A 15,383-nucleotide genomic window follows, 5' to 3' on the forward strand; every position below is an offset into this window, starting at 1 on the left:
AAGTTGTGTTTTCCCCTTAGAATGACTGGGTGTTGCAGTTCATCGACTTTTACAAGAACATAGTTTTTAATAGCTCCATACAAATGAGCTTAATTTTTTGTTTCATCTTTCATTTCAAAACAGCAAAAGATGCCAACTAAAAAAATGAACTCAAAGTTTGTATTTTTGCGCGTATAACGATGTCAAAGCAATATTCAGTTTGAAGATACTTTCGCCAAAAAAAAACAAACACCTCTCAAGTCTCAACGAAAAGGCGCGCGCATTGTCTGCTTTTTTCGGCTATTACTGCATTGCCACATCGGCAGTTAAAAATCGTGAGAAAAATTTGCGAATTGAATATTCGAAGTTGAGATTTGAAAAGAAAAAAAAAGGAAAAATATAAGAGAATGAAAATAGAGGATGGAAAATTTATTAAATCGGAATCAAAATCAGATCTATTACTTGTCATCCACCGTTGCGTCAGGGGTACTTGTAGGGTCGCAGGGTCAGGGGTTAACGTAAATGCGTACCAAAGAAAGATAGCATGTGCCTCAAATGAATACAAATACAACCTCAGAAATCTACCTCAGAAGTCTACCATGTGTGACTACTATACATTGGTAATTCAAAGTCTCTGTTGAAATAAGCTTGTGGAAGTTCAAGGTTTGTGTGCCATCAGAAGAAAGTATTTGCGTTTAAAATGAAGTTCTATCTCTTGTGGGTCGTGTGTGGTCTCTAATGCTTTCTGGACACTAGAGAACACATCAAATAGATATAAAACTATGCAATGTGGAATAATTAGTATTTTTCTTACTTTGATGTAAATTCTTGCAGAATTTCATGACCAGCTGAGTCCCCATTGGCTTTACAGTAATTATTGTAAGAGCACCATGACGTTAAGTACTCAACGAACCCGGCCAGGGTTAGATTCTCCTCTTTCCAAACTTCTTCTCTGGAGAAAATAATTAGAGTAACATCGTATAGTACAAGAAGTTATTTAAAGGCTACTTACCGCACGAAATCTGGATACGGAAGGTTAATATCAGCGTACTCGTTTTCCGTATGTTTAACACCACTAGCCCAATAAGGACCAAGTCGATCACTATAAAACTTTACATGAAAAATTGCGTATTACCACAATTCATAACGAAAAGGAAACTGAGAACAAAAAAATGTTACTTACAAATTTTAGTGCAGCAAAAAGCTCTTCCGATTTTGTCGGATGCAAAAATACAACCGGAGGTCCGTAGCTAAATAATGCGACGACTCCATTGGAGCATAGCACTCTGTCAACCTCTTTGAAAAACATTGGCAGGTCAAACCAATGGGCACACACACCCGCGTTAACAATCTGTACTGAACCATCTTCGACAGGAGACTGCTCTGCTGGGCAGACTCTATCAATGGTAACGAAACAAAAATTATATTAAAAGCTGGAAATAATTAATCAAAAAAATTAACGGTGCACAATTTCCCGAATGATTACCGGAATTCGATGTTAGAAGGGAGATTTTGTGATTTTGCTACGTCAATTTGAGAGCAGCTGATGTCAGTAGCAAGAACTTTTTCAAAATGCGGTGACAGAAGTACGGAGCATTGGCCACTGCCACAACCAACATCGAGGCACAAGCTCAAATCTCCTGGATACTTTACGAAAAACATTTTTAAAATGTACCGAATGATTGACGTCTTTTTTTCTTCTTTAATACCTTTTCTTTTAAGAATTCAACGATCCTTTCAGTAAGTTGTTGCGGTGGTTTTGGTCGAAAGTCTACGTAACGAGAAGCAATGACGGTACTTTCGTAACCACGCTGGGACCATTCTTTCGCCATTCTCTTCTTCGTAAAAGCAGCAGTGGGACTCTGAAGAAGAATGCTACAATCGTTCAAATAAGAGAGCTTCAAGTTCAAGTACCCGTCACCCGTCACCCTTCACCCACCCATCCCCCCACCACCATAAAAAGAAGTCTGGAACGCATCCCAATCCTTATGTATTAACCTTCGCCCAATAATGCTGCGGGCCATTCTAATAGTGAGTTTTCCGTTAGGTTCTGCCGAGATGGGCCATGACTCATGAGATAAGAGATCCTCTTATTCCCAATCGGGTTGACCATGTTATTTAAATGGAACTGCCGGATGATATGACAAAAATTGCTTTCGAAACTTTTTGCGTGCTCAGAATAATAAATAGGCAAACATTCCTCTCCAACGCGCGTCTTAAAATAGAGGTCAGGACACGCAAAAGTGCATAGTCCTTCCCTCCTGTTACAATGTTTTCATAGTAGATAATCTTGCTTGATTTGTTATTTATTTACAAATGGATTATAGTACCTTGAAGTATAGAAAATGCTGTACATCCAAGTTCACCTATCAAATAGTGATATACTTGTCCAAGTACATGCGAGCAACATCAAAACCAGAACTGGAAAAATCAGCTGCTCGATATATGAGCGATAAATTAAAGGCAATTTCTCTCGATAAGTCGAACACGTGCGCATGTTTCCCTTGTGTGACGCTTGGTTTAAACTGCAGAGCTTTCTTACTAAATGACAGAAAAAGGTAACATTAAATAATGCGACCAAAACTTTCAAGGGTAAACAAAAAGAAAGTTTTACTAAAAATCCAAGGCATGGGTCAGAAGACCAAGCTGATGCATGCCACGACCGATGTTGTAGAAGACCTCTTGACAGTCGCCTCTTGATTTTAGATAAGCATCAAAGAATGAGGAAGCCTGGGTGACGAGAGAGTGTTTCCCACTCGAAAATTTTTGGCACGTCAGCTGCACTAGCACAATAGCAGAAAGCAACAAGAACAATGAATTGTTCGGCTCCATTTTGCACGCTGACATGTACTCATCTAAGAAATGGTAATGAGCAAATTAAGCACATCCAACAGCATCATTTAATTATATTGGGTCCTCTCACCTAGTGCATATTTGTAAGTACCGCTCGCTACACACGCGTGGCCATTCAAAACGCTTAAACAGACGTGCTCGGGGTGTTTGAGAAGTAACCGAACAAGAAAACGATTGTAACGCACATCGTCTCCTCGCATGATAACCTGTTTTTAATTGAATATTGATTTTGGCGTTCGGCCACCATGCCAAAGAATCTAAATGAGCAAAAATGTCTCACCTGGATAAGGAGATTCCAAACTCTGTTGTTATACAAATTGTTGCACCGCAACAGTAAACTGCGGGCTAGATTGTAAGCGTAATAAGAGTCGCCTTTAGCTAAGCATACTTGAAGAGTTATGAACTGGATTTCTCGACAAATGTCTCTCTTCTTCCTGAAAAGAGGAGACGTCAGAGCCGTGAAACAAATTCGTTCGAGTTCCACCAGGCGTTTTTCTTTGAACAAGTGTTCAGCTGCTAAGCGCAGGAGTCGATATTCTTCTTGCAACTCGACCGATGAGGCTCCAAATTCTAATTCGTCATCGGCCGACTCTTCATCTGCTGATTCCCAACCGATTTTCTTGGCACCACATGCTTTGTAGATTTCGTCTTTTGAACGTATGTTTCTGGCATGACGCATCATCAACAACTTGTAGGCAGCAATGAATTGATTCATTCGCCCTTCTTTAAGAAGCAAGATGCACTTGTGATGCAACACGCTGGCCTCTATTCGAGAAGCTTCAGAATCCTGAGTCACAGCTTCCAAAGCCTCTTCATGGCGTCCTGTTGAAATAACGTGGCATTTAGGGAAAATCATACTGGCGGACGGGTAGAAATTTACCTAATTTGGTGAGCAATTCAGCCAAAGATATCCTTGCATCCTCACTTGATGGTACTAGATGAATGACATGACGGAACGCGACGATCGCTTCGTCCGCGCGATCTAGGGCGGACAGACTGTTAGCATACTTTAACCAAACTGCCGCCAAACAAAACGATTGGCTTTTTGTTAGCGCTTCTAACAATGGCCTGAACGGAAATCAGATTGAAAATTGTAAGTGTTAATCAATTATACTACCAGATCACTTACAAAGCTCGTTGGTGAAATTCGTTTTCCACAAGGGCCTCGGCAACGTCAAGGTAAATATCTCCAAAACTTTCCACATCATATTCAAGAAACGTTTCAATTAAGGGAAAGGCAAAATCGTGTTTCTTGGAGTAGACTAGTGCAATACAAAGCTTGCTGAGAATGTCCAGTGGTAATTCCTGTGTCAATTCCATCGTTTCTGCCTCTTCGAGGTCAATTGCATCAAATATTTTATTGTTAAACACCAAGCCGCAATGTTTAGTAAGTACCTAGTGGAATTATTTTAAAAATCAGAGGAATTATGAAATTAAACTTGATTTGTTACGTTCGATAAACGCAGGCCAACATTGATCATACTTTCATCACATCGAGATAATGCTTCGTCAAAACTTGGAGTTCCAATAAAAGATTATAATGTTCCATGGTGAAACTCGCGGAACAGGTGACTAGGGCATTGCTAAGAGCTCTACGCGCAGAATGATAAAAGGAAATGATAAAAAATTTATTTTACTTGTGCAAAAATTTAATTTTGAATTATTACTTATGAAACTTGTTATCTACGGTTCATTTTATTTGTAATATTAATTACTTGTGAAACATTTTACTTTAGATACTTTTTACAAATGCACCGTTTTATCTATGACATTTATTACAAATGAACAACATTTTACTTGTAGTACAATTTAAATACGCACCATTTTATCAGTGATATTTATTACAATTGAAACATTTTAATTATGAACTATTTATAAATTTCTTTCAAAAAGTTAATTTTACTTGTGGTGATATTTACTAATGCAACATTGCATTTGTGAAAATGATTTTATTCATAAAGGTTCTAATGAACATTTTTACTTGTAAAACATTGTGCTTCTGCAACAATTTATTAAGGAGCATAAGTGCCAATGATCAATTTTATTAGTGGAATTTTACTTGTGAACATTTTTATCTGTGAGAATACGTTCTTACGCTACGCAGCCGTACAAAAACGCTTCATGAGAATCTTCCATAGTTTGTTAGAAAAACTAGAGAAGGGAAACGTGTGATGAAAATGTCACAAAATAGGTACACATGAATTTTTCTATGAAGCAGATTCTTTAACTTCCTAGTTCCTTTGATTCTGAGAACGCAATTCGAAAATGAGGAGCAGTTTTGAACTCTTCCTTCAAAACCCAGATCACTTGTCACTAGGGATCACGACTTAGTCGCTCGTCGTCATCTGGTAAGTCGTTGTCATCTGCATTTTGCTCCGCACGATAGAATATCTCTCTATCATTCACATCCTGAACATCCCGTGCATTTTCTTTTATCCGGTTTCCTTGCATATCCAGAAGTAATCTAAATTTTGCCAACTAAATTAACATGCAATAAAAAGTAAAGGGATCACATCGTTAATAGTATCCAGCAGACACGTACAATTGATCGATTAGGAGTATACCTGGCCTTTCGAAATGGCAATTGGAGTATCAAAAACTGTCCAGATGACGCCTTCAGTAAACACTGGTGTGGTCAACGATCCATTGTAACGGAAGAAGCTTTCAGTACTATCGGGAAGAAGATCATCCAGTGGGAAAGGAACATCTAATTTATCGCTATCGTTCTCAGTAGGATCAATTATTGCTTCAAATTGTTGAAGATGACGAAAAACTTTGTTGTCTCTCGCTTGCAACTAAAACACGAAACATAAAAAGCTCGTTAAATAATGAAAGCTATTCTCCAGTTATTTCCAACCTTAATTAAGATGGCTAGAACCACCAATCCACCCTTTTCGCCAGAAGCTTCTATAAAATTTTCGTATTTAGAATTGTAGTGAACGATGTGCAATTCGGCAGCATATCTAAACAGAAACAAGATGATGTTGAATTAATTTTTTTAAAACGGATAACAGTAAATCGTTAATATACTGTTTGCCATCAATTCTGTGCTCACTACCCCGCGAGCCTTCACCCCAATGGAAATGAAGTTGTTCGAATTTGTAACGGCCGGACAGGCCTCCACCAGAAATGAAAGGGAGATTATCTTTATCCAAATCTTCCGTCTCAATTTTCAACTTGACTAGTAAAAATTCAAAAAATCCAATGTAAATTACTGTATAAAAAAAAAAAAAAAAACAGAAACTACCGGTCTCTCCAGTGTTCTTTAAGCTCTGAGGAAAAATCTTTTCGTAATTTCCGAAATGAAAAGAAGCATAATCTGCGTCGATGGCTTCGTCAGTAATGATATCGATGGGTGATTGGCTTGGTAGTTTGGTGATCCCACCGAATCCTTCGAAAAGCCCACCGTATCCTTCGAAAAGGGAGTTTTCCGGAACACCACTTTCGTTTTTTTGAAAACCGGCCATAGAATGGGAACTTTGGTTGTCTCTGATCATAGTGATATTGGTAGACGATTGACGTTGGCCTCCGTCATTTAATACGATTGATCCTTGTAGCTCTTTACATAATAAGGATAATGATCTCTTTTCATTATTTGGATAGAATTTGAATTCTAAATGTGGCGATCTGATAGCTTTTACCTCTATCATTAGAAGGGATGGTCTCCGCTGCCTTCGGCATGGCACTTACAGCCGAAAAGCCCATCGCCAACAAGAGCTGTGAAAGAAAAAAGATTTAACTTATAAGCTAGAGTTTGTATTTGGAGTTACATTCACAGTGATCTGTCTAAAAGCTCACCTTACAAAGGAAAATCATTCACTTATATTTGAATTGTTGGTTACAACAATCGTCGGCGTGGTCGTTGATGGAACTGTTCTAGTAATTCGGTCGGTTCGTTTGTTTTTATACTGCAACAGAGATCAACTATGGTCTATTCCACATCCAAGGTCAGCATCCCACCAGGAAACGCTATAGGATCTCGGGGTTTCCTGGAATCGGGAATCCTTGGAAACTGGTTGTTTCCAGTGAAAGGGGGAAACCCCGAAATGCTTTGGCGTTTCGCCACGAACAATGGAATTATTGAGCGTCATTCTCATGAAGTAGTTGGTATTTGGAATATGGAATGAGCTTGCTTGCTTTTTTTACATGGAACAATCGTCAGTGAATCTACAAATTAGCGGTAGTAGTTTTACCTTGTTGGGGTAGAGGTAAAAATTATCTGACTTACATTTTACATTCAAGAAAGACTTCGACGTATTTTTTTAACCTAACTACATCATCAGATATTTGCCAAAATAAAAGAATAAAGTCACATTTCTAATCGGCATGTGATGAATAGCAATAAAATTTCCAAAATTTTAATCTAAGATGACTACCGTACCTTTGTGCCGAGAATTTGAATTCGTAATCTCCAATTAAGTTAACCTTGGCGGAAACCAGCACGATTTCTGTACCATTAGTAATCAGTAACTGGGAGTTGCTTGCAGTTCCATCTCTTGAAGGTTATCCAGGTTTCTAGCAGCTGTATCAAATATAAAATATTTGAATGCCTAGAGCTATACCAAGTGTATTTACAAAGACAATTTCCTTCATACTCAACTTACTTGCCCATAAACTCTAGTAAGCTTTCTTGGCCAGCCAAGCTCCCACTCATTTATGATCCTCCTTGTATGAGCAGCATTATGCTATGTACACCACAAACTTACCTGTAGTACAACCAGAATGGAATGGTCTTGGAGGATGTTACACACCTAAATTTTGAAGTTTAAAGTAAAAATTCATCCTCTTTGCTGATCAGTCAGCAATGATGTTAAAAAAGTCAAATTATCTAAATGTTCTAAAACTAATTTAATCATTTTGTTACCTTAGCTCTCCGCTTGGATCGATAATCAAAACGGAGATGTTCTACTTTCATTGCTTAAGTTGTGTTTTCCCCTTAGGATGACTGGGTATTGCAGTTCATCGACTTTTACAAGAACCTGGTTTTTAATAGCTCCATACAAATGAGCTTAATTTTTTGTTTCATCTTTCATTTCAAAACAGCAAAAGAAGCCAACTAAACAATAAACTCAGTATTTGGATTTTTGCGCGTATAACGATGTCAAAGCAATATTCAGTTTGAAGATACTTTCGCTAAAAAAACCCAAACACCTCTCAAGTCTCAACGAAAAGGCGCGCGCATTGTCTGCTATTTTCGGCTATTACTGCATTGCCACATCGGCAGTTAAAAATCGTGAGAAAAATTTGCGAATTGAATATTTGAAGTTGAGATTTGAAAAGGAAAAAATATAAGAGAATGAAAATTTATTAAATCGGAATCAAAATCAGATCTATTACTTTTCTCCATTGATGCAGCATGAAGTATGACAGGAGTAGTCACAGGGTCAGGGGTACCCTTTGCACTGGAGAGCTTGAGCTGCGGCTGTCATATTCAACTACCGGAATGTACTGACGTTGGAATACAGAATAGCCGAAACTTCATCTCTGGACCGTAACACGCGTAGCTCAACTGTTTTGCTTCCGTGACTACTCCTGGTATACTTCATGAATGCAGCATCATAGCACAAGAGTTCAGAGGTGGTTAACGTAAATGCGTACCAAAGAAAGATAGCATGTGCCTCAAATGAATACAAATACAACCTCAGAAATCTACCTCAGAAGTCTACCATGTGCGACTACTATGCATTGGTAATTTAAAGTCTCTGTTGAAATAGAAGTTCAAGGTTTGTGTGCCATCAGAAGAAAGTATTTGCGTTTAAAATGAAGTTCTATCTCTTGTGGGTCGTTTCTGGTCTCTAATGCTTTCTGGACACTAGAGAACACATCAAATAGATATTAAACTATGAAATACGAAATAATCGGTATTTATCTTACTTTGACGTAAATTCTTGTAGAATTTCATGACCAGCTGAATCCCCATTAGCTTTACAGTAATTATTTTATGCGCACCACGACGTTATGTACTCAACGAACCCGGCCAGGGTTATCTTGTCCTCTTTCCAAACTTCTTCTCTGGATAACAATAACTGGAGTAACAACATCGTACAGTACAAGAAGTAATTTAAAGGTTCCTTACCGCACGAAATCCGGATACGGGATGGTAATATCAGCATACTCGTTCTCCGTATGTTTAACACCACTCGCCCAGTAAGGACCAAGTCGATCACTATAAAACTCTACATGAAAAATTGCGTATTCAACCACAATTCATAACGAAAAGGAAAGTAAGAACAAAAAAACATTACTTACAAATTTCAGTGTAGTAAAAAGCTCTTCCGATTTTGTCGGATGCAAAAATACAACCGGAATTCCATAGCTAAATAATGCGACGACTCCATTGGAGCATAGCACTCTGTCAACATCTTTGATAAAACATTGGCAGGTCAAACCAATGGGCACACACACCCGCGTTAACAATCTGTACTGAACCATCTTCGACAGGAGACTGCTCTGCTGGGCAGACTCTACCAATGGTAACAAAACAAACATAATATTAAAAGCTGGAAATAATTAATCAAAAAAAATAACGGTGCACAATTTCTCGAATGATTACCAGAATTCAATGTTAGAAGGATGATTTTGTGATTTTGCTACGTCAATTTGAGAGCAGCTGATGTCAGTAGCAAGAACTTTTTTAAAATGCGGTGACAGAAGTACGGAGCATTGGCCACTGCCACAACCAACATCGAGGCACAAGCTCAAATCTCCTGGATACTTTACGAAAAACATTTTTAAAATGTACCGAATGATTGACGTCTTTTTTTTCTTCTACAATACCTTTTCTTTTAAGAATTCAACGATCCTTTCAGTAAGTTGTTGCGGTGGTTTTGGTCGAAAGTCTACGTAACGAGAAGCAATGACGGTACTTTCGTAACCACGCTGGGACCATTCTTTCGTCATTCTCTTCTTCGTAAAAGCAGCAATGGGACTCTGAAGAAGAATGCTACAATCGCTTAAATAAGAGAGCTTCAAGTTCAAGTACCCGTCACCCGTCACCCTTCACCCACCCATCCCCCCACCACCATAAAAAGAAGTCTGGAACGCATCCCAATCCTTATGTATTAATCTTCGCCCAATAATGCTGCGGGCCATTCTAATAGTGAGTTTTCCGTTAGGTTCTGCCGAGATGGGCCATGAAACATGAGATAAGAGATCCTCTTATTCCAAATCGGGTTGACCATGTTATTTAAATGGAACTGCCGGATGATATGACAAAAATTGCTTTCGAAACTTTTTGCGTGCTCAGAATAATAAATAGGCAAACATTCCTCTCCAACGCGCGTCTTAAAATAGAGGTCAGGACGCGGAAAAGTGCATAGTCCTTCCCTCCTGTTACAACGTTTTATAGTAGATAATCTTGCTTGATTTGTTATTTATTTACAAATGGATTATAGTACCTTGAAGTATAGAAAATGCTGTACATCCAAGTTCACCTATCAAATAGTGATATACTTGTCCAAGTACATGCGAGCAACATCAAAACCAGAACTGGAAAAATCAGCTGCTCGATATATGAGCGATAAATTAAAGGCAATTTCTCTCGATAAGTCGAACACGTGCGCATGTTTCCCTTGTGTGACGCTTGGTTTAAACTGCAGAGCTTTCTTACTAAATGACAGAAAAAGGTAACATTAAATAATGCGACCAAAACTTTCAAGGGTAAACAAAAAGAAAGTTTTACTAAAAATCCAAGGCATGGGTCAGAAGACCAAGCTGATGCATGCCACGACCGATGTTGTAGAAGACCTCTTGACAGTCGCCTCTTGATTTTAGATAAGCATCAAAGAATGAGGAAGCCTGGGTGACGAGAGAGTGTTTCCCACTCGAAAATTTTTGGCACGTCAGCTGCACTAGCACAATAGCAGAAAGCAACAAGAACAATGAATTGTTCGGCTCCATTTTGCACGCTGACATGTACTCATCTAAGAAATGGTAATGAGCAAATTAAGCACATCCAACAGCATCATTTAATTATATTGGGTCCTCTCACCTAGTGCATATTTGTAAGTACCGCTCGCTACACACGCGTGGCCATTCAAAACGCTTAAACAGACGTGCTCGGGGTGTTTGAGAAGTAACCGAACAAGAAAACGATTGTAACGCACATCGTCTCCTCGCATGATAACCTGTTTTTAATTGAATATTGATTTTGGCGTTCGGCCACCATGCCAAAGAATCTAAATGAGCAAAAATGTCTCACCTGGATAAGGAGATTCCAAACTCTGTTGTTATACAAATTGTTGCACCGCAACAGTAAACTGCGGGCTAGATTGTAAGCGTAATAAGAGTCGCCTTTAGCTAAGCATACTTGAAGAGTTATGAACTGGATTTCTCGACAAATGTCTCTCTTCTTCCTGAAAAGAGGAGACGTCAGAGCCGTGAAACAAATTCGTTCGAGTTCCACCAGGCGTTTTTCTTTGAACAAGTGTTCAGCTGCTAAGCGCAGGAGTCGATATTCTTCTTGCAACTCGACCGATGAGGCTCCAAATTCTAATTCGTCATCGGCCGACTCTTCATCTGCTGATTCCCAACCGATTTTCTTGGCACCACATGCTTTGTAGATTTCGTCTTTTGAACGTATGTTTCTGGCATGACGCATCATCAACAACTTGTAGGCAGCAATGAATTGATTCATTCGCCCTTCTTTAAGAAGCAAGATGCACTTGTGATGCAACACGCTGGCCTCTATTCGAGAAGCTTCAGAATCCTGAGTCACAGCTTCCAAAGCCTCTTCATGGCGTCCTGTTGAAATAACGTGGCATTTAGGGAAAATCATACTGGCGGACGGGTAGAAATTTACCTAATTTGGTGAGCAATTCAGCCAAAGATATCCTTGCATCCTCACTTGATGGTACTAGATGAATGACATGACGGAACGCGACGATCGCTTCGTCCGCGCGATCTAGGGCGGACAGACTGTTAGCATACTTTAACCAAACTGCCGCCAAACAAAACGATTGGCTTTTTGTTAGCGCTTCTAACAATGGCCTGAACGGAAATCAGATTGAAAATTGTAAGTGTTAATCAATTATACTACCAGATCACTTACAAAGCTCGTTGGTGAAATTCGTTTTCCACAAGGGCCTCGGCAACGTCAAGGTAAATATCTCCAAAACTTTCCACATCATATTCAAGAAACGTTTCAATTAAGGGAAAGGCAAAATCGTGTTTCTTGGAGTAGACTAGTGCAATACAAAGCTTGCTGAGAATGTCCAGTGGTAATTCCTGTGTCAATTCCATCGTTTCTGCCTCTTCGAGGTCAATTGCATCAAATATTTTATTGTTAAACACCAAGCCGCAATGTTTAGTAAGTACCTAGTGGAATTATTTTAAAAATCAGAGGAATTATGAAATTAAACTTGATTTGTTACGTTCGATAAACGCAGGCCAACATTGATCATACTTTCATCACATCGAGATAATGCTTCGTCAAAACTTGGAGTTCCAATAAAAGATTATAATGTTCCATGGTGAAACTCGCGGAACAGGTGACTAGGGCATTGCTAAGAGCTCTACGCGCGGAATGCAGGTGCCCGCTTGCATGATGCATGCGAGCTATTCTAACAGCCAGCTCGACCCACTCATTTCTTTTTTGTTCATTTTCTGGTTGGACACATCGTAACATGGTGAGACAAGCTTTCAGCAAATCCTTTTGCGCGCCCATGGATTCAAGCAATTCACAGCGACTGAAATTCATAAATGCAACAAAATATTATGAATGGAAACTAAAACCTCCTTTCCGTGGTGAGATTTACTGTGCAATACTTTTGATGAATTTGTATGTTTGAAGGATCTGCTTGGACAGCTTTGGCAAGACATTTCGACGCCTGCAGTTCATCGTTACGACTCAAGCACACCTGCGATAGACTCAGAGATTTGTTTGATCCACACAATTACAATAAGAGTTCTCATCTATTGTTTTATCTTAAAATTGCTCTTTTCATCAAATAGTTTATCTGAAATCCTTATCTGCTAGTTTTTACCTCAGCAAGGCGAATCCATTCATCAGCATCTTGAGGGGACAAGTATGCAGCTATTAGAGATAATTGGTATGACTTTTCGTAATCCCCAAGATCTTCATAGAACATGCTTAACGCTTGGAAAGGTTCAGCATAATTGGGAGCCTAAAAGAATAAGTGCATAATTCTTCATACAAGACGAATGGGAATTGAAGTTTGATTGACAAGTACCTGCCGAATGACCTCCATGCAGAGGTTGATGGCATCTTGCTTCTCATTTCTGGCGTACCGTAAATTTGCTTCACCCATCAGACCTGTCCACCACAAAAATTCAAAATATATAATTTCCTTAAAAAGTGAGCTCAGAAAATTACTCTACCAAGTAAATTTGATGGAAGTCTTTTCATAACTCTAGTAGTAGCTTTTTTCCTCTTGAGTGGGGAGGCAGGTGAGGGCTGTGGTGTGTAACTGGCAACAGCTATATTCCCTTTGGGTGCTGTAATGATTTCTTTTCGACCTTCAGATTTTCGATGCAGATTAGTTTGACGTTTGGATAAGCCTTCAGGGATATATTCTGGATCACTCTTGTTTTCTTCTAGGACTTGTTCTTCATCATCTATATCTGAATAGTCTTCTCCACTTGACTGAGAATCATCTGAACATTCTACTCTAGTTATGAAATCCTGAAATGAAATTTTTCCAGACAAGAAATCATTTGTCATAGCAACTTGTTCCTCATCTGCATTTGGTTCTCCATCATCTGAATCATCTGCATCTTCAACTTCAAAATTCTCAGGAAAACTTTGTCGTGAGCTATCATCATCATTAGTCACAGTGTCAAGCAATTCTAGCTCAGACACCATATCTTCTTCCGCAATATTAATATATGATATTTCATACAATCCATTTTCTGCTAAGTTAAGAGGTGTGTCTTCATTGATGAGAGTTACGCCTGAACTATCACACGAAGCTACTACTTGGACTTGCGGAATGGGGTGTTCTTGGTCTTCCCTATCCTCCATCGCCAGAATTTCAATATAAGCCAACCAGAAATTTAAAAGTGGTATGAACAGTTTAGTTCGAATATTCGCTGTGGTTTGATGTGTAAAAGTAAAGATTCAACCAATTCAACCAACCAGTCTATAGCCACAGACTACGAAGTAAAGATTGTGAACGGTTCCATAAGCCTGAGAGGAATCGTCTGAAGCTAGGCTCCTGCCTGCCGCTAGGGGTCAGGCCGTACGGTTTGGGACGAGTTTTAGTCATTTTCCAGTTTCCCTACTGATTGCGGGCTTCACACACACGGGATATCAGGTAATGTAATGCTCAGAATTTTTTGGATTTTACACCATAATTTGACAGAGCCCTTCCCTGTTTTGCACGAATTCATTCAGAATATTCTGTTAAAGTTTGGGTGCGTTTTAAAAATGATTTATTTAACCCCCTTTTCCCTTTTCCAATTTTTTTTTCACAATTTCATCGAACTGGCAACTTTGGACGTTAGCCAACTCTATGAGGCTGCATGAACACCATATGCATCGATATAGCCAGCATCATCAACGATGATTTTCCAAATATTTATGACATTTACTATTATTTCTAAACTGATTAATGGTTTGAATAGTACGTGAAATAAATTTAGCTTTGAGAAAAGGTACAATTGAATGTTATTCCATTGAATTTTAATCTTTAAAATTAAACAAAATGTACCACATCTCCAAATGTGAGTCGCTGAATCCTAGCCGAATTCAATATAGACACATCACGTGATGTCATTTTTGTATTCATATTCGCTTCAAAAAGACAAAATTCAATCCAAAATGTTGTCTTACTTCACTAAACTTCTTTCTTGGGTTGTGTCGATAATGTTGGGAGAGTCAGTAGACAGTTCCCCCGAACCAGCAGTCAAGCAGGATATGTCACGCCGGCCATTGCCACCCATCCCAGTACAGTCCCAGACTTTCGGCTCATTTCCAATATCTCCTCCATCTGGTAATCAATATGTGTTTGGCCGTGGCAGCAATGTTTCGACCGATCAACACATATACGATGAGCCGACGTATAATACTGCTTATGATCATCTACGGCAACAGGCCCCTGCGTTTGGCTTCCGAAAAACCCAGAATGCATGTCCACCCCAAGGGCCCAACGGTCCGTTGCCGAAGGTTTCACCTCAGCCGCGGAATAAATATTCCGATAACCTGGAAATAGACAATCTATTCTTGCGTAGGTATGAAGAAATAATCATAGAAAACGCTTTTCTACGACAAGGCAACATGCAATTGCAGACAGAAAACCAAGAAATTCGTCGTGTTAACTCCATTACGAGCCATGTCCTGGAACAATACCAAACTCAGGAGCACAAGAAACATGCAGAACAGGTCATTTTGCCAACAAAAATGGAGCCCAGTCACATGCCTTGGCAAAGAAATGAATCTACTCCACCTCCGCGCAGGAGTTCCGCTGCTAGAACGGACATTGATCACGCCGTGTATGGTACCCCAAATCTTAACCGAAACCAAGGAAATCAGGCCAATAATCAACAGGCTCGGGGACCACCTCAAAACGAGACTGAATCTACCACGTCAGCAG

The 15,383-nt window shown here is 39.3% G+C and overlaps 3 protein-coding genes, 1 long non-coding RNA gene and 1 pseudogene across 8 annotated transcripts; 1 reads left to right on the forward strand and 4 right to left on the reverse strand.

Moving 5' to 3' along the window:
- Nucleotides 1–393: 393 nt before the first annotated feature.
- LOC116934289 (general transcription factor 3C polypeptide 3) lies at nucleotides 394–4,432 on the reverse strand. Of its 3 annotated transcripts, none has more exons than XM_045175913.1 (8): nucleotides 4,316–4,432; nucleotides 3,962–4,227; nucleotides 3,713–3,900; nucleotides 3,113–3,654; nucleotides 2,903–3,038; nucleotides 2,594–2,834; nucleotides 2,310–2,520; nucleotides 2,080–2,240 (listed from the first exon to the last, which is right to left on the reverse strand). In XM_045175913.1, exons 1-7 carry the CDS (start codon nucleotides 4,379–4,381, stop codon nucleotides 2,349–2,351), a joined length of 1,611 nt encoding a protein of 536 aa, XP_045031848.1. In that variant the 5' UTR covers nucleotides 4,382–4,432; the 3' UTR covers nucleotides 2,080–2,240; nucleotides 2,310–2,348. The 3 variants fall into 3 exon arrangements, with proteins under 3 accessions (XP_045031850.1, XP_045031848.1, XP_045031849.1); XM_045175914.1 differs by having other exon boundaries at nucleotides 4,284–4,405; XM_045175915.1 differs by lacking the exons at nucleotides 2,080–2,240; nucleotides 2,594–2,834; nucleotides 2,903–3,038; ... (2 more) ...; nucleotides 3,962–4,227; nucleotides 4,316–4,432 and adding exons at nucleotides 394–731; nucleotides 794–931; nucleotides 992–1,089; ... (1 more) ...; nucleotides 1,466–1,626; nucleotides 1,689–1,854 and having other exon boundaries at nucleotides 2,310–2,477.
- A 426-nt stretch (nucleotides 4,433–4,858) lies between these two features.
- LOC116926540 (carbonic anhydrase) lies at nucleotides 4,859–6,959 on the reverse strand. Of its 3 annotated transcripts, none has more exons than XM_032933481.2 (7): nucleotides 6,631–6,959; nucleotides 6,474–6,549; nucleotides 6,080–6,391; nucleotides 5,863–6,013; nucleotides 5,690–5,795; nucleotides 5,397–5,627; nucleotides 4,859–5,310 (listed from the first exon to the last, which is right to left on the reverse strand). In XM_032933481.2, exons 1-7 carry the CDS (start codon nucleotides 6,646–6,648, stop codon nucleotides 5,146–5,148), a joined length of 1,059 nt encoding a protein of 352 aa, XP_032789372.2. In that variant the 5' UTR covers nucleotides 6,649–6,959; the 3' UTR covers nucleotides 4,859–5,145. The 3 variants fall into 3 exon arrangements, with proteins under 3 accessions (XP_032789372.2, XP_032789373.2, XP_032789374.2); XM_032933482.2 differs by having other exon boundaries at nucleotides 6,636–6,654; XM_032933483.2 differs by lacking the exon at nucleotides 6,631–6,959 and having other exon boundaries at nucleotides 6,080–6,416.
- Nucleotides 6,960–8,119: 1,160 nt separating this feature from the next.
- Nucleotides 8,120–9,744, reverse strand: LOC123474076 (annotated as a pseudogene).
- A 122-nt stretch (nucleotides 9,745–9,866) lies between these two features.
- LOC116926493 (general transcription factor 3C polypeptide 3) lies at nucleotides 9,867–13,966 on the reverse strand. The gene is made up of 12 exons (XM_045175910.1): nucleotides 13,171–13,966; nucleotides 13,023–13,105; nucleotides 12,816–12,956; nucleotides 12,598–12,689; nucleotides 12,236–12,518; nucleotides 11,882–12,147; nucleotides 11,633–11,820; nucleotides 11,033–11,574; nucleotides 10,823–10,958; nucleotides 10,514–10,754; nucleotides 10,230–10,440; nucleotides 9,867–10,161 (listed from the first exon to the last, which is right to left on the reverse strand). Exons 1-11 carry the CDS (start codon nucleotides 13,811–13,813, stop codon nucleotides 10,269–10,271), a joined length of 2,787 nt encoding a protein of 928 aa, XP_045031845.1. The 5' UTR covers nucleotides 13,814–13,966; the 3' UTR covers nucleotides 9,867–10,161; nucleotides 10,230–10,268.
- On the forward strand, nucleotides 13,966–14,561 carry LOC123474080. Its single transcript, XR_006648718.1, has 2 exons — nucleotides 13,966–14,105; nucleotides 14,296–14,561. It is a non-coding gene; the product is annotated as an uncharacterized LOC123474080 (long non-coding RNA).
- The last annotated feature ends 822 nt before the right edge of the window (nucleotides 14,562–15,383 follow it).

Source organism: Daphnia magna, linkage group LG7 (genome assembly GCF_020631705.1).
Source record: "Daphnia magna isolate NIES linkage group LG7, ASM2063170v1.1, whole genome shotgun sequence".
NCBI lineage: Eukaryota > Metazoa > Arthropoda > Branchiopoda > Diplostraca > Daphniidae > Daphnia > Daphnia magna.

Coding starts and splice junctions, on each gene's coding strand:
- LOC116934289 (XM_045175913.1), bottom strand. CDS start 4,381: ATGGAACATTATAATCTTTTATTGGAACTCCAAGTTTTGACGAAGCAT. Junction 3,901..3,961: donor GAATTTCACCAACGAGCTTT/GTAAGTGATCTG, acceptor ATTTCCGTTCAG/GCCATTGTTAGAAGCGCTAA. Junction 3,039..3,112: donor TTTGGAATCTCCTTATCCAG/GTGAGACATTTT, acceptor AATTAAAAACAG/GTTATCATGCGAGGAGACGA.
- LOC116926540 (XM_032933481.2), bottom strand. Junction 6,014..6,079: donor AAAGAACACTGGAGAGACCG/GTAGTTTCTGTT, acceptor AATTTTTACTAG/TCAAGTTGAAAATTGAGACG. Junction 5,628..5,689: donor TTCTAGCCATCTTAATTAAG/GTTGGAAATAAC, acceptor TTCGTGTTTTAG/TTGCAAGCGAGAGACAACAA.
- LOC116926493 (XM_045175910.1), bottom strand. CDS start 13,813: ATGGAGGATAGGGAAGACCAAGAACACCCCATTCCGCAAGTCCAAGTA. Junction 12,519..12,597: donor AACATACAAATTCATCAAAA/GTATTGCACAGT, acceptor TATGAATTTCAG/TCGCTGTGAATTGCTTGAAT. Junction 10,959..11,032: donor TTTGGAATCTCCTTATCCAG/GTGAGACATTTT, acceptor AATTAAAAACAG/GTTATCATGCGAGGAGACGA.